At 47.3% G+C, this 17,473-nt stretch overlaps 1 protein-coding gene across 1 annotated transcript in view; it reads right to left on the minus strand.

Moving 5' to 3' along the window:
- The window catches only part of LOC135815501 (testis-expressed protein 11-like), a 71,857-nt gene that overhangs the window by 20,233 nt on the left and 34,151 nt on the right, over positions 1–17,473 (minus strand). The window contains exons 18-27 of the mRNA XM_065328809.1: positions 17,281–17,376; positions 16,872–16,916; positions 15,849–15,951; positions 11,242–11,354; positions 9,115–9,200; positions 8,676–8,720; positions 3,793–3,830; positions 3,273–3,353; positions 1,521–1,591; positions 84–200 (exon numbers count right to left, since the gene is read on the minus strand). Coding sequence (XP_065184881.1) covers positions 84–200; positions 1,521–1,591; positions 3,273–3,353; positions 3,793–3,830; positions 8,676–8,720; positions 9,115–9,200; positions 11,242–11,354; positions 15,849–15,951; positions 16,872–16,916; positions 17,281–17,376 — 795 coding nt within the window. The remainder of the gene's footprint in view (positions 1–83; positions 201–1,520; positions 1,592–3,272; positions 3,354–3,792; positions 3,831–8,675; positions 8,721–9,114; positions 9,201–11,241; positions 11,355–15,848; positions 15,952–16,871; positions 16,917–17,280; positions 17,377–17,473) is intronic.

The raw sequence follows: 17,473 nt of genomic DNA on the forward strand, positions 1-17,473 counted from the left end.
TAACATGAAACTCCAAGCAAAAGCAAAGAGAGATTTGGTTATACTGTTGCTGTGTGCCTATTGTATCATGAGACAATGTGTACCTTGGTTTCCTTGTCAGAGCTCTCCCGGGCCAGTTGCAGGGATGCTGCTGCTGCCATCAGCAAGCAGGTCTTCTGCCGCACCAGCAACGTGTTGTCACTGGGAAGAAGAAGGGTGAACTGTGAGACAAACAAGCAAAGTCATACACTGATACCAACAGATAGCACTTGAACTGCACAGTCATACGGATTCTTTCTTTCTTTCTCTTATCAGCAGATAGCAACTGCACAATTATACACAAGACCGCCGGAAGCAGTTCTTGATTGGTCCGGCAGTAACATGGCCTTTCATACGTTGTGTATGATATGGTAGGTACACATGCCTTTCACAGTAGTGAACACGTGTTGATGGCCCATAAGGTTGGTCCGGTAGTAACCTGACCAACCGGACCGGTTCCGGCGGGCCTGATACAGATATCCCGGCAGCCACCCACCAAGCAAGTCACCCAGCGTAATTCTTTCGTTACGGAACAGGACAAGTTGACACCTAAACTGCAGCATGACACTTTTTGGTGACTGCTATGATACAGTATCAAAACCGTAGAGAGCTTTACAGTGCTAGGGCTGAACGATCATTCAATAACTCCTAACGATCAACCAGTATCATTAACGATCGATATATGGGTTTTATCGATTCTTGTTGGCTCTATCAACCACCAGTTGATAAAGAAATTTTATGATGCCTTTGCTACGCTAGAAATTTGTGGCACCGCACCTGTTGACATCTGTAGATATCTGGCTGGTTTTATCAGCATGAACTACTCAAGTAGAGAATTTCATGTTGTTTCTAGAGCGAAGAATCTTGTCATCACCCTCTGGCAACTGCTCTCATCTCCAACTTCTCCCACAAATAAACCGAAAAGACAAAGTTTTCTCTCCCAATCTCTTTCAAAGCCACAAGTCAATTTTACTGCCCTTGAAAGTCTTGGAAGTACATGATTGCACTCGTATTCCACTATCGGATGGAGTGCAAGGGCTAGAATACTGTCACTGATATGCATGCATAAAAAATCTTTAGTACTCGTTTTGAACACTAATGATTATCGATCGCACTCTTAACGATCGATATGCGAGTTATCGGTATAATTGTTTCAGCCCTACTTTACACTATACGGACTGTTAGAAGCAACCACATGCTAGCTCAGTGCGTGAAGCTTAATGTTATAGTAGAGATCGCTTTTCATCTCTCCTATGTTTATACCGCTCTGCAATCTGGTGTGGAGAGCACTCTTTCCAGCTGCTCTTACTTGCTCTGATCGTGAAGGACTGTTACCAAGTGGCCATTCCCCAAACCTCTGTTTTAATGATAGCTTGCACACCACCCTACTGATAGGACACCAGAAGTCATGCTGAGATACTAGAATGCCGGAGATTCCAATATCTCTACCGGTATGACCAGGGTCAATGCAAGCTATCATTGAATTTCAACGCACCACTCACCTTGTAGCAGAGGATGAAGAAGGAATGCAATTCCTCAACAGCATCAACGCATTGCAGAGTTATGTTCCACGCTGTCGCAGTGAGGCAAACAAAAGCACAAGAACAGAGCCGATTAAACTGTGACAAAATGCAGAGAAAGGATGCTCATCAATTATGGACTGCTCATTCACAGCACAGTGAACATCTTGGAATCTATTTATATGAAGGTTCGTATACGATGCCCTGTCCCAATAGCATCAAACAGGTCTCCGCCCTAAAGTAGGACCAGTTTACTAAAATGGAATACAAAATCTTCGACCTTCTACATGTATGACAAAGCAGGTAGTCCGGGAACCCCCAATTTACACTTACACTCTTTCGGTTAAAGAGGAGAACAAGTACTGTAATGTCGCGTATACGGTCCGCTGTCAGTGCTAGGCTTCTATTCAATTCGGGCTTGTGTTCAAACCAGGTATTTCTATGTATGTCAACACTAAAACCAGGCTTAGGGCGCATTCACACTACGCAAAAGCAACTGTCTGCAAAAGTATGTTGATGGCGACTTGAAAAAAATCTGTTCACACACGATATGCGATGCGTGTCACGTGATGCACTTTTTTACGTTCGCCCTAACGAGTGTGTCATAATATTTCAACTCCACATTTTCTGGCGATCTGAATACTAGTACACATCAAATTTTCGTTGATCGTTCTCAATTTGCCGTGGTGATATTGCAAGGAAATCCTTCTTTGCTGACATGGATCGCCATGCCCGTGACAGACGTCGGCGGAGAGTTGCCGCAGCCCTTGCCATTTCTCCTTCTTTTGTTCCTATACATGTATCTCTTGCAGTGATCGCGGGCCTTCGTTTTCAAATTATCCACCTTGATGTGCACACTCACCGCCGTGAACACGACAGCCTTGATGCCGAGGTGCTGGACGTAATCATTGAGTTTGGATGCGATCTGACGCTCTGCGACAGATCGCTTCATCATAGTGCCACTTTTCGTTCGCTGGTATTCGCCCCAGAGCTCAATGAGCCGACACTCCAGATCGCCGGTGAACAGAACCTTCGGCATTTTGAAATATACTCTGAAACCAGTGGAAGAAAAATACAGTTTTATGCTGTCGACTTCTGCTTGAAAGAAAAAGTTGCCTTGTACACGGGTACCGGAGTTGCAGAAACCTTTCAGGTAACTTTTATACTTTCGCGCCAAATTACCTAGGTTGCCAAGGAGAATGGCCTGAAAAAATGGTCTATAACGCACTTTTCCAAGTAGTGTGAATGCGGCCTTAGGTGTCGACAGTGCATCTTGAAAATCAGGCTTCTATTTGAGACCAGCTTTTATATAAGACAGTGCAATAACGAAGTTTAAGATTTTGGAGGAGAAAACACAGGAATGGAACTAATGTAAGAATGGAAAATCTTACAAATGTCGCTAGATTTGCAGTGGGCAAGGATGGTAGGTTGATGTCTGCACTAAAGATAGAAATGCAGAACGTTGGTACTGTGCATGTCAAGTAAGACAGGGGTGGGACATAACAGAACTCATCCGTCAACTTGCATCTATTCCTGTCAAAGAGCCGCCACCGAAGCCACGCTACAGCCCCGGGCAAGCAGCAGGAGATGTCCAGCCACTGCAAGTTGGGCAACCTGCGGGAGCTATGCACTTGGCTAATCACAACCCTGCCAAGCAAAGCAGTGTTTTGCTACGAAAGTGAGAACGTCCAAAAGAAAATGTGTCACATATTGCCAGCTATGCCCTGTCCTTACCCATCTTCATGAACCAAGTGACTTCGGACTGTATTTCTTCAGACGACTGATCACTGCACATTGCTTGCAGCTTTTCCAGGGCTAGCACAGTACACAGCAGGAAAGATTTCAGTGTTGAAATAGGTCTCATGATTAGTTTACAGGGGCAACGAAGCCTGCATGCTCCCAATGGACATTCAAGAAGTACACCAATAATTATAATGGTCATACCACGCTCATCGACTGGTCTTTATCAATTTACTCCAACGCTGACCATCAGGCAGGTCTCGGGTGCACATGTAGCCCACTTTGGTAAACACCCTAGATAACTGGGCAAGGCCAAGTTTTTTTTCTTTCTTTCTTGTAATTCTAGTATATTTCCGGTTGAAGGGCAAGTCACCGACGGTTTCATCCCACATTTTTGCATTGGATTGATTGCAAACACATGGCTGGCGTTTGGTAAGTCAATTTCCAGGTCAAAGGCAACTTCTATAGAAATGTTCACACGATGCTTATCGCAGCCACACCACATTCTGATTACCTGTCTTTATGTAGAAGACTAAAGACGCCAGGTCGGACCTAGAATGCAGGAGAGTCACAACAAGGACACCTGACATAAGCATGCAGCAGTTCACTGTTGCACCGAAGCGACAACACAAATCACGGGGCCACATGCATGGTTCATAATATTACTGTTATATATGCACTCTTGTTAGATAGGTACTCATATGTACTGTACATAGTAGTAATATACCTACTTCCGTAGCACTGGCATGATCTAGCATGATCACACTGCGCATGCTCTTGTTCAAGGCTTTTTCCCCAATCTACTTGTGCTAGCTGGATGCTTGTGTGCATGGGGATCAGGACACAACAAATGGCGACGAAGATGTTTGCATAATTTCTCTATTTTAGTGTTTGTAGACGGTAGTACATGTCGATATGGCTACTGTAAGAGCCACAATAGAACCATTTACGGGTGGCGATTTTGCCGAGTATCAAGAACGCCTTCTATTTTCTGGCCAACGACATTGGAGTTGTTGCCTGCAGTGCCTCGAACGCGGAAAAGGAACGGGTAAAAAAGAAAATGTTTGCCCACCTGATTTCTAGCCTGTCGAAAGACGTTTACGCTACCCTCAAGAGTCTCTGCCTCCCAACCAGCCATGCGGGCAAATCGTTTGACGAAGTTTGTGCTCTGCTAAGGGATTACTACAAAGTTCGTCGATCTGCAACTACTGCATCATATCAATTCCGATCGTGTGTTCAACATCAGGCGGGCGAGAGGATCGTCGATTTTTGCAACCGACTCAAGCGAGCTGCAGGGCCTTGCCAGTTTGGCGATCATTTAGACCCAGCACTATAGGACCAGTTTGTTGCCGGCCTGGCCAGCTCGGACATAAAGCGCAATATCTTGACAAGCGCTGATGCAGATACGAATAAGTTTGCCAATGTCGTACAGATCGCAGAGCGAGAGGAGAGTGCCATCACGTACGCCGGGCAACTCACTCCAGGGGCGAGCTCTGTAAATAAGCTGCATACGAGAAGCCCACCAAATCGTACTGCGCCGAACCGCACGACGGACCAGCGATACGGCCGAGGTACTACTACTACTAACTCAAGTACATCTATGAAGAAATGTTTCAGGTGCACTTCGGATCTACACATGGCAAACAAGTGCCCGCATCGGAACACTGAATGTCGTTTCTGTAAGAAGACCGGACATCTCGAGAGAGCCTGCCTCGCGAAACGGAAGCGTGCTGGTCATGTCAACCATGTGGGTGACGAGGCGGAATCAGAGGAAACCAGAGGTGAGATCGTTTCGGATGTACCAATGTTTAAGATTCGGTCAGGGAATGGGCACAATCCCCCCTACACTGTAATGGCAAACATCAATGATTCACCGTTATCTACACGTTTAGAAATTGACACAGGAAGTGCGGTTACGATAATCACGAAGTCTGACTTCGAGAAATTGGGCTCCGCTATTACGTCTCTGGCACCCGCCACAGTTTGGCTCATTGGGTTTTCTGGGTCACCCATCCCCTGTCTGGGCGAACGGAAGTTCACGGTATCAATTAATGGGCAAACACACGATGTTATGCTACGTGTTGTGGATACCAAGGGGCCGTCACTCCTAGGCAGAGATCTGCTGGCATTGTTCCAGTTAGACTGGAAAGAAATTTTCCAGGTCAAATCACAAATTGATGAGGCAATTGAGCGTGCTGTCTTGCGAGACGAAATAATGGCCAAGTATCCCACACTATTTGACGACTCGTTGGGCAAACTAAACACGACACGAGTCACGTTGAGGGTAAACGACGACCACCCAGTTTTTAATAAATGCCGAACCATACCGTTTGCAATTAAACGCAAGTATGAGGAATCCTTGGATAAGCTGGAAGCCGAGGGTATTATCCGCAAAGTGGAATTTTCCAAATGGGCTTCCCCTACAGTACCGGTGCGCAAACCTGATGGCTCAATCAGGATTTGTGCAGATTACTCACGCACCATTAGTGCTAACATGGAGAGGTATCCTTTACCCACTGTTGAAGAAATTCGTTCCAGTTTAAGTGGGGGTCAGAAGTTCACCACACTCGATTTATCACAAGCGTATCACCAGTTAGAGCTTGATGAAAATTCGAGGGTCTACACTACAATCAATACTCATCGTGGATTGTACGAATATACTCGACTACCTTTTGGCATACACTCTGCAGTTTCGGTGTTTCAACGTACTATGGAAGCATTACTAGCGGACATAGGGGGCTGCATTGTGTACGTAGATGACATACTAATCACAGGGCGTAATGATGAAGAACATCGACGTACACTCGAACGGGTTCTTGAGCGATTACAGGAGTCGGGTATGCGGATCAAACCTAGCAAGGCACAATTCATGCAAGAGAAAATTGTGTATCTTGGTCATGTCTTGACCGCTAATGGTATTGCACCATCTCCGACGAAAATTGATGCAATGGTACAAGCAAAACCCCCTACCTCGGTAAATGAATTGCAATCTTTTATCGGCTCTGCAAACTAAGTCCGGAAATTCATTCCAAAGTTTGCAACGATAATGGCACCATTGTATGTTCTTCTGAAGAGAGATTCTCCCTGGAAATGGACAGATGTCGAACAACAGGCCTTTACCACTTTGAAAGAGGCTCTGTGTTCTACTGATGTTTTGGCTCACTATTTACCAGAACGAGAACACGTTCTACAAACCGATGCTTCAGGCGTAGGTCTGGGTGCAGTTTTACTACGAGAGGAAAATGGCACTTTGAATCCTATTGCATGCGCTTCACGCACTCTCTCATCTGCGGAACGAAACTATTCAAATATTGAACGGGAATCGTTAGCATTGGTGTTCGGGGTGAATGAGATTCAAAGTGCCATTTTCCTCTCCTTGTAGTAAAACTGCACCCAGACCTACGCAAACAGCCGGTCTTATGTAGCATTAGAAGCATGATTCCTAAAGAAGCCTTTGAAATTCTATGAGAAAAATGCATTCAACCTGCGGATTTTGTACGAGAATTTATAGTGCTTTAGCAAAATATTGCCTTATGTGTTTGTACTGAACACTGGTACACATTAGGTTTGAATCCAGCCCTGTAGAGGTCAGGCGATGCAAGTCATCCTGTTCGTATCTATTCGGTGCCACCATGAGTCCACGGACTGACACAGACTTTCTGCACGCGTTTTCTCATTCATTGAATGAGAAAATGCATTGAATGAGAAAACGCGTGCAGAAAGTCTGTGTCAGTCCGTGGACTCATGGTGGCACCGAATAGATACGAACAGGATGACTTGTATCGCCTGACCTCTACAGGGCTGGATTCAAACCTAATGCATTTTCTCATAGAATTTCAAAGGCTTCTTTAGGAATCATGCTTCTAACGCTACATAAGACCGGCTGTTTGCAGTATGCCTACACATAGGCACTTCAGTCACGTGACACGACCTGTCAAAAAGTGCTAACGCTGAATCGCGTACATGCGTGGCACCACGGAAAGGCGCATGCATAGATCGATCTGTAGCTGCACGGAAGCTGCGCAGGCCCTTCTCGTGTGGCGCAGCGTGTAGCTGAGGCCCTCAGCTTTCGTTTGAGCCCACATACGTCATGATGCGGCAATTTTTTGAACTCACGTACAGTTCGAGTAAAATCGGCAAGGATTTTTCGGGCATTTCACTTGATTGCACGCATTTGCCATGTAGCTCATCGTCTTCAGCGTCGTATTTCCTTTCGGAATCAGTTGTCCTCGTTTGTCCAACACTTTGCGCATTGCTGCGCAAGAAGAAATAATGCGAGGTGTTATTGAAAGCGAGCCGCGACAGGCGTCCTCCCGGCAGTAGTCCTTGTTCGTCGGAGCCCATGCGCATGGCTGCGCAAGAAGAAATATTGCCAGGTGTTATAATTATATTGGAGTCGCATCGGAGCAGTCGTCCTCTCCTGCAGGCGACGAGTAGGACAGTATATACTTCGGCGACTGGACCAAGAGAGCTGACATCAAAACGGCCTGCTTGGAACAAATCGTCAGCTGATCAGCAGGTGGCTTCCAGCGACCAAGAAAAGCATTGACGGTGATATTATACCAAGAATCCAGCACACACTCTATGCACAAAATCTCTCATGCTGGAGTTGCTGAAGTTTCAGTAGTCCCAAACATTTGCAAACGATGTTCTACATGTAATAGTTTGTCATTTCTTTCCGTCAAATACGCGGTAAAATTCTAGTTTGCTCAGTCTTCGGCTCATTCAGAGTCATTGTTCTTCCGTATTCGTCACCATGTCAGTACTGTACATATAGCAACAATGTGTTCTGGCACTGAATTATTGTAGTTACTTTATCTTACCTCAAAGTCTCATCTTATGCTTTTCCAAAGGCTTCTCTGCACTGTTTTCATGCTGTTGCGATGGAGTTGCTATGGAGTTGCCATGGTGACCACACCCGATATCTTCGTCTGAGCTGCCGGACGGATGAAAAATGCGAAGTTTTTTCCAAACCATGCTGTTTCTGCATTCATCTGGTTATTTTGACCTGCTTCCGGCGAGCCTGGTATTTTGCCACTATAGACACTGAAGCAAGTCCTACCAATTTCTGATATGCTGCTGGTGCCGTCAAAATACTGAAATTGCCGTTATTCAATTCTCCGACTTTGGATGGCTATATCTCTGTGCCAAGTTATTATTTTTGCTTCAAATTTTCTGTGGAGTCTTCCTAAACCTATCTGAATCGGATACAAGAAAGAAATACGAGTATTTCTGGTTTTGAAAAAACCGCCTGAAGTGCCTACTACACAAGCAGGCTTAAGGGCTAATGGGCAATTTTAAAATTCAGGCTTGTATTTAAGACAGCCGGCAGTACGTGGCAGGCTTTATACAAGACAGTACGATACTATATAAGCAAGAAGTGAACACGAGCCTTACATGTTGCTCTCGGACAAGAACGTACACCGTAGCCGCACCAAGCACCTGCAAAGGAACCAATGTACATGACACAGTACAGAATGACAGACAACGATGCAAGAAGGTTCTGCACAGTCCATCATGCCTCCTCATTGGCACCACGACTGAGGTCAAACATGTTGTAAACGCTAGTTTGGATAAGTGAGGTTCCGGGTGACCGCCGTGTGGACAAGTGAGATTCAGCTGCACTTTCTTGTAACAACACCAGCACCAAGAACAAGAACAAGAACACCAACAACACCATATCCCTTCTAACACATCAGTGCAGTGAAGCCTCTAACCCCCCCCCCCCCCCCCAGTCACACGGCCGGTCAATTTGAGTTGATGAAGCATAACAAGGTCGAAACAGCTAGCTGTCCGGAGATAAAGTGTAGTAAATTCTGTGTGGAAATGATCATACCTCAAAGCAACTAGGACTTGACTGCCGTCAGCAGAGTACTGTATGAGGCCTTCCAATGCATGCATGGCAATTCCGCGATTGCTCTTCTGCAAAGAACAATGGCAAAGAGTTTAAACATATAACCAGATTATTGGGCACGGTTATGGTCAAAAACCGTCTGGCTTCTGGGCATGGTAAACAGAACTCACAAGTTTACAAAGATCTAAAACTCCATGAATACATGTACAGAGTAGATCATGAGATTTAAGTCGCCAACATGCATGTCCTACAGGCAATCACTGCCAACTAGCAATACAGTAAAAACCTAACCGAACGTCTTTGGTGCAGCGGAAACTGTCCTGATATTACAGGATTCCGCTTGATCCAGGGATGAACATTCGATCCACAGCACTTTGGTGCATGACAATTTGTCTGGCAAATACAGGATTCCGCTTGGCACAGGGTCCGGCAAACACGGGTTTTTGCTGTACACCTTATGTCCGTCTGGAGGTAATTATTCAATTCATATCAGTTCCACATACGTTTTGCAATACAGGTAGACTCCTTTTTAATTCGAAAACGGTATAACTAGAATATTTGAAGCTTCGAATTAGATTATTCTGCAAAAATTGAAACTTTTCACCATACTGATCCTTTGCAAATCACTTGAAGTCAAATTCATCGTGACCAACCCAGCCCTAGCGTCCATAGTAATGCTTATGCCTACTGACATTAGTGACCACAGCGCTGTGGGAGCCTATATCTAGCTCGACATACCACCCGCGTCATCAATGGAGAGAGTGGCACACTAAGTTTATGTTCGTTATGGACAAGTATGTCCCGCTGAACTATTCTAAGCCTTCACAGAGGACAATACCTCCATGGTCTGACAGGGAGCTGCACTAGCTCGAACAACATGAATGGCGGCTACACAACCATTGGTGGAAAGAGAGGACAGCCGGTACACTATATGCCGAGTTCAAACAAGCACGTAGTAATGCTCAGAATGCATATTGGCGCAAGATAAAAGTGACGTCTCCCGTCAGTGCGAAGAGAATGCTGCCAACCCTAGGAAGTCTTGGGCTATTTGCAGTCACTCGGCATTCATGTCGCCGCCAAGATCCTAGTTGCAACATCAGTGAGGTGAGCGACACCTTCTAATCCATTGTCACCGATGCCAACCGTCCTGAACAACTCAGCACCCACATGGTCCCGCTGGACCTGTCTCCTTGACCAAACTTGATCCGGTGACTCCTGTTGACGTCCGATGTCTCCTTGAGCAGTTGGATGCGCGGAGAGCCACAGGTAGTGACGGCATGCCGGGCTCTCTGTTACAGCAGCGCGCCTACCTTTGGCATATTTTCTTGCAGTGCTGTTCTGCAGCTCGCTGCAGACTAGAACTATTTCCTCTGCATATAAGTTGGTGTCTGTTGTGCCACTGTACAAGGCCGGTGACCCATTCGTCCCCACCGAGCTTGGGGCTTGGAAAATTGATGTTCGAATTCAAGAGAGTCTATTTGTAGATGAAATGCAAAGGGCAGACCAAAAGGTCAACATGAAAAAAGAGAAGGCCCAAAGGCTTACTAGTTATCCGTTGTTCGTGTCCAACACTAAGAAATACGAGCAAGATACCGGTGAGTCAGAACGTGCAACAATTAGCACAATACTGAGTGATGTGATACTGACATTCAACGACATGATGCTTAGCTGCCTCGCGATAACTAGTAAACCTTTGGTCCTTCTCTTTTTTTTCATTTTTAATCCTCGACTCTCCACCCAAGCCGTATCAAAAGGTCAACCATAGTCGATTCTGACCATTAGGGGCAGGGGGTGTTGGAAACCTCTTGTTTCAGTGAGCTTGACATACATGTAGTCAGGGCGGTGCTCATCTCCTCTCCCCTCGTTGCCTCTCCCGCCAAAGTCAGCTGCCCAATCCCAGATGGGTCTCCTGGCGGTGGAATAGTCTTTGCTGAAACTGGGAATCAAACCCGCTTCATGTTTGAAAGGCCACTGACGAACCCCTTTGCCAAACACCCACCCCAAATGTAGGAAGTCACAAAATACTGCCCAAACATTCACACAGAGTTATCAAGATCCAGTAGATGAGGTGCATCAGTATAGGCATATAAACACCGAGATGAAGATTACCTCAAAGGCCAACTGTGCTGCCAGACTGATCAGTCCATTGATCTCCTGCTTGCTGACAACTTCACGGCTGGCCTTGCTACCGACTTGAACCATGGCCTTGAGTTCGTCTATCGCTGTGTGCGGTGGTGGAATCAGATGGCATTACACAAGACAACAGAAACATCTGAAATTTACCTCAAACTCTGAAGGGGTCCGTTTGCAAAGCTAGAGCAGCAAATATACCTATGGAGAATGAAGTTTGAACTAAGTTCTAAAGGTAGGTCGATACCAAGTCCAGCACTGGTTCTGCGCATCACATCACCGCCGCAATGTGTGTGTGTGTGTGTGTGTGTGTGTGTGTGTGTGTGTGTGTGTGTGTGTGTGTGTGTGTGTGTGTGCGCTGCATGCTATGGGAAATGAAATGGTTCACAAAGCATTACAGTTTTGACTACAGTTAAAAAAAACTTTGATTCTTGTTGGTGTCTGGTCGATCTTACTCACAACCAACAGCTAATGCAGGAGCTGCCTCAACCATCGTTTCCGATCTCCGGGTGGAGGAGTCGTCGCTGACAGGTATAGGTGTGCGTAGTATATGCGTGCCTACTAGCGCTCTTATCCCTGTGTCAAGTGCTGTCGACGTACCCACGCCTCTCCTAGTGGTGTGGCTAGTGCTAGTCCTGGTGTGAATAATCCTAGTCTTCCTGCATTAATCCTAGTCCTGTGCCTATCTGTAGTTCAAATGTCGAGTCCTTTGATTTGGTGATCGACTCTGCTTGCAGCACATCAGGGTGCTGTGCGGGAAGTGCATGGAGTTGGCTCTGTTTCCTACCCCCCTCTCCGCCTCGGATCAAGGTGCCGGAGGACGAACACCAGCTCGTGCTCTCTGCATCACTACCATCTCGCCGCAAAATGGAGAACCTGGCTATTTGGCTGGCCATGCATGCCGAGTGTGAATAGAGTCCCGAGGACATAACAATTGGCGACGAAGATAAAGATGGTACGCTTTCCAACGGCCGAAGAGAGTTGGAAAGCTTGTGTCTTTGTGGATAACTCGAAACAATTTGCGCTAAGACGCTGCAAAATCGCTCCGATTTTGGATTTCATTCCACAGAATGTGGTACCGACAAGATGCGGTCCTTGACCGCATTTCCGTCACTTCGCAGTGGCCTTTCTTCCGTTTAGTTTGTTCTTTGTTTTTGGGAGTATCGGCTTTGTTTTTGCAAAATGGACAAGAGTTCGCTATCAAAGAGAACTGTCCCCGAATTGCGACTCCTGCTGCAGGAAAGGCAGCTGGATGTCAGCGGCCGTAAGGGAGATTTGGTAGAGCGACTGCTGGCGGCTGGTCTGTCCAGCACCATCCCTGCTGGTCAGGATGGATTAGTGTTGCCGGTTTCCGTTGCTGCTGGTCAGTCATTATCGTCTAGTACTGCTGGTCAGTCGTCGTCCCTGACACTTGCTGCAGGTCAGCCAAACATGTCTGTGGTTGCCGGTGACCCGTCTGTGAGTGCTGCTGCTGGTCAGCCGAATTTGGCAAATGCGGTGGGTCCACCATCCGTATCCAGTGCTGTCGGTCCGCCATCTTTGTCTCTGGGGGCTGGTCCGCCAAATTTGTCCGTGCCTGCTGGTCAGTCACCTTCGTCTGCTGCTGGTCAGCCAAATTTGTCTGTTGCTGCGAATCAGCCACCCGTATCTGTCGCTGCTGGTCAGCCAAATATGTCTATTGCTGCTGGTCAGCCAAATTTGTCTGTTGCTGCGAGTCCGTCATCCATGTCTGTCGCTGCTGGTCAGCCAAATTTGTCTGTTGCTGCTGGTCAGCCAAATTTGTCTGTTGCTGCTGGTCAGCCAAATTTGCCTGTTGCTGCTGGTCAGCCATCCAGGTCTGTCGCTGCTGGTCAGCCAAATTTGTCTGTTGCTGCTGGTCAGCCAAATTTGTCTGTTGCTGCTGGTCAGCCATCCATGTCTGTCGCTGCTGGTCAGCCAAATTTGTCTGTGACTGCTGGTCAGTCTGCTGCTGCTGGTCAGCCAAATTTGTCTGCTGCTGCTGCTGCTGCTGCTGGTCAGCCAATTTTGTCTGCTGCTGGTCAGCCAAATTTGTTCATTGCTGCGAGTCAGCCATCTTTGCCTGTGGCTGCCGGTCAGTCATATTTGTCGCCTGCCGCGGATCAGCTGTATTCGTCATCTGCTGCTGGTCAGTTGTATGAGTTGTCTGCTGCTGGTCAGCCATATCTGTCTGCTGCCGGTCAGCCATATCTGTCTGCTGCATGCTGGTCAGCCATATCTGTCTGCTGCTGGTCAGCCATATCTGTCGTCTGCTGCGGGTCAGCCGTATTTGTCGTCCGCTGCTAGTCAGCCGTATTTGTCGTCCGCTGCTGGTCAGCAATACTTGTCGTCCGCTGCTGGTCAGCCATATCTATCACCGGCTGCTGGTCAGCCGTACGAGTCGTCTGCTGCAGCCGAGCTGCCACCTGCATTAACTGCAACAAGGGACGTGCAGGACAGTACCGCCCCTGCATGGGCGCTGCGCCTACAGGAGCAAGTGGCAAGGCTCCATGAAAAGACGGGCGAGACGCAAGGGACTGCGGCAACCCCGCTGCCACCATCACTGAGCAAGCCGTCGCTTCAAGGCCAGCAGGACCTGCTGGTTAAGCTGCGCGAGCAATTCGTGCGCATTCAGCAAGCGGGTGACGGCAACCGTCTGGTCGAGGAGGCCGTGGAGACTGGTAAGAGTCTTATTGCCGACCGCATGCAGTATCTCCGTATTGCAGACGTTGAGGGGTTCGAAGTGGCCACGGCATATGCCCGTGAGCCACTGGTGGCAACAGATGAGCAGAGAAAACGGTTGGCTGAGGCAAGGGCTACGATCAGAAGGAAATCGGGGAGCACTTGCAACAGCGGCAGTGTAGCGCAGCGCAGTGGTCCGCCATTCCCCGGGCTTCGGCAAGAGGGTGGCAACCAGAGACGTCATCCGGGCCCAGGGCCGCTATGCTTCAGCTGTAATAACCTGGGGCATATCGCTCGGCACTGCCCCCACGGTAACCCGGCTACCGTAACCTCGCCATCGCCGCAAGCTCAGAGGCTTACAGCCCCTCCGGCACCAAGGATGGGTGCTCGCCCGCCGATGCAGCCTCATCACTGACTCAGCCAGCAGGCAAGTGGTGTCAGAGATGTTTTTGCAGATAATGATAATGTATTTGCGGTTGATGAGTGCATGCCGAGTGTGAATAGAGTCCCGAGGACATAACAATTGGCGACGAAGATAAAGATGGCAAAGGTCTCACGCCTGGAGAATTTTGAGGGCGGAGATTTTTACGAGTATGCTGAGTGGTTTCAATTTTTTCGTGGCCAACGTTGGACATTGGTCAGCTCGCCGCCAAAGCCAATGCAGCGGCCATTACTGCAGCAGATAAAAAGAAACTGGCGGTGTTGGTCTCATAGCTTTCAAGTCCAGTTTAATCGACACTAAAGAGCCTGTGTCTACTTGACAAACCCAGCGACAAGAAGTACGCGGAAATGGAAAAGTTGCTGCGAGAATATTACAAGCCAGCAGTGAGTGCCGTCGCGGCCACTCATGCATTTCACAAGTGCGTGCAGCAAGAAGGTGAGACTGTGCTGGGCTATACGACAAGACTGAAAAGGTCTGCCGTAGATTGCAAATTCTTGGACCACCTGGACAGGGTGCTCCGGGATCAGTTCATAAAAGGAGTAAGACCTTTGGCTGTTACGAAAGAACGGCTTTTCAAGGCAGTGGACACTGACAAGTTCGCGGACGCCGTGGCCCGCGCAACAAGGCTATGTATTGCACTATTCATTGCTGGCACCATCCGACTCTCGCCGTGCAGTGAACGTTGCCGTTGCCGTTCTCGTCTCAACTCAAGCTGAGTAACTTTGTTCCGTGCCAATTTACAATTGATATTTACATTTTTGTAGTGCTAGTATTTTCTAGGCTTGCTTTGTTGGATCTATTCATAGTCTTGTCCCCTAAGCTAGCTCTTCGTTGTCAGTTTTTCTTGCACTGCTCGCCGTATTTGAACTGTTGCTGTACTAGCGTAGGCTTTAGTCCTCAAACGCATCCCGTGTTGCTTACGAAGTCTTACTTGTTTGTTTGTTATCCTTATATACACAACACTGAAAATGGCACAGGCTCCTCAAGCTGCTGCTGCTGCTGCTCCCGCTGCACCAGCTCAAGCTCCGGGTCAGGCTCCAGCTCCTCGACAGGCACCACTTGCTCGGCCGGGAGTTGTTCCGCGGATGTTTGGGGGTTCCAGCCAAGACGATTGGCACTCCTTCATCGCCCGGTTCACACAGTGTGCGTGGTAAACTCGATATTTTGCTCCTTTTTGCTCCAAAATTTGTGTCACGTGTGGGAAACTGACCGAAAGTGGGTCACATATTGGCAAAACGAGAAAAAGTGAGTCAAGTGTTGGTAAAACTGTGTGAAAACGAGTCATGTGCACCGTATAAGTGTAAAATCTCCCAATTTACAGCGAACACACCGATATTTTGCTCCATTTTGCCAGCAAATTCCCTTCCAAAATTCTTCGATATTTTGTTAGCAGAATTGCTAGCAAAATCAGGCTATGCCTACTGCCCACATACATGTACACACATTGCCATGTGCGTGTGACTACCTTTCTGGTCTTCACCCTGCAGCAGGGCTATTTTGAATAGCAAGAAGTGCGAGTAGGGATTGTCCGGATCGTACTGTTGTGCTTGTTGAATGGCCAAGGCCGCCTGAGCACAAACAACAGCAAGAGAGCAGTACAATCAGACCTTGTTTACCTGGTTCCCTCTCTAGCCGGTGGGAAATCAGCCAGAGAAATTATATAAGAAAACACTAGGAGTGCAACGCATATTGCAGTTACTCAGCTCCCTGAAAACTAATGTGTGCAGTGATGGGAGGTTGGACTGCATTCGTGGTTTTTACGGAAAGTGCTCTGTGAGCCACGACCATGTACATCAACAGTGAACACAACAACCAGTATTCTTTTTTATAATTCTCTTTCTGAAGAAAACTACTGTCCAGTTGTTCTGTAGCAAGCACTCCACGTTGCACGGAAGAAAGGTCTGGCTGCATTCATGATTTCTGTAGGAAGCACTTTGTGAGCCACTAACATGAACATTGACAGCACATCCATCACCCAGCAGCATCCAAAGTCTTCGGAAACAAAGAGAGAACTGCTGTCCAGCTTGATGCACTGCACAGTTATGTGTTACAAGCTTTCTACCACACCTTGCCCATGCCTAGTACACACATGTTATGCTATATCATGTGCTACGTCTCGCCATTTAAAATAAAACGTCAACGACGACGACAACAACAACAACAATCGTGAGAATAAAGAATTCAAACAACAACAACAACAACAACAACAACAACAACAACAACAACAACAACAACAACAACAACAACAACAACAACAACAACAACAACAACAACAACAACAACAACAACAACATGGCTATCGTGAGAATAAAGATTTGAAACAACAACAACAACAACAACAACAACAACAACAACAACAACAACAACAACAACAACAACAACAACAACAACAACAACAACAACAACAACAACAACAGCAGCAGCAGCAGCAGCAGCAGCAGCAGCAGCAGCAGCAGCAGCAGCAGCAGCACACATGCCTTGTTCATACCTCGTTGAAGTGCCGTAAACCAAGAAAACACAAGCACCGATTTCGCTGCACAGAAGACAAAGCAGTCACACATGTCAACAAGACATGGGAGGATTACTAAGGGGTCGTCGCAAAAGTTTTTTGTCGTCCCTGAAACGAACATGATTCATTTGGGGGGGGGGGGGGGGGGAGGGAGTGCGAGCCAAAATCGCAAGTCGACCGACACTGTACATATGACATGTACATGCATGCGATTTTCGTCGTCCAGCATAGCAAGTTGTGTTCGTTTCAGAGGGAGGGGAGGGGGTCCGAGTACGAAATGAACGATGTTCGTTTCAGGGACGACAGAAAACTTTTGCGATGACCCCTAAGGCAACTCTCATCTACAGGGATTACTACGAGTACACTTTTCATGGCGTATTGGTCTTACCTGTAGCTTGCAAGAATTCTTGCTTTCAAGCTCACTGCTGGAGAAGAATTCTGCTGAGTAGTCATACCACATCAGTGCCAACTTGTACTTGCCAGCCTGCCACATAAAAAAGTATTGCAAAGCCATAGCATAACGTCATCAACAGTGAATCTTGAATGTTGCGTGAATGGCACCCTTCACCTGGGCATAACAG

Source organism: Sycon ciliatum, chromosome 4, assembly GCF_964019385.1.
Source record: "Sycon ciliatum chromosome 4, ocSycCili1.1, whole genome shotgun sequence".
Lineage (NCBI taxonomy): Eukaryota > Metazoa > Porifera > Calcarea > Leucosolenida > Sycettidae > Sycon > Sycon ciliatum.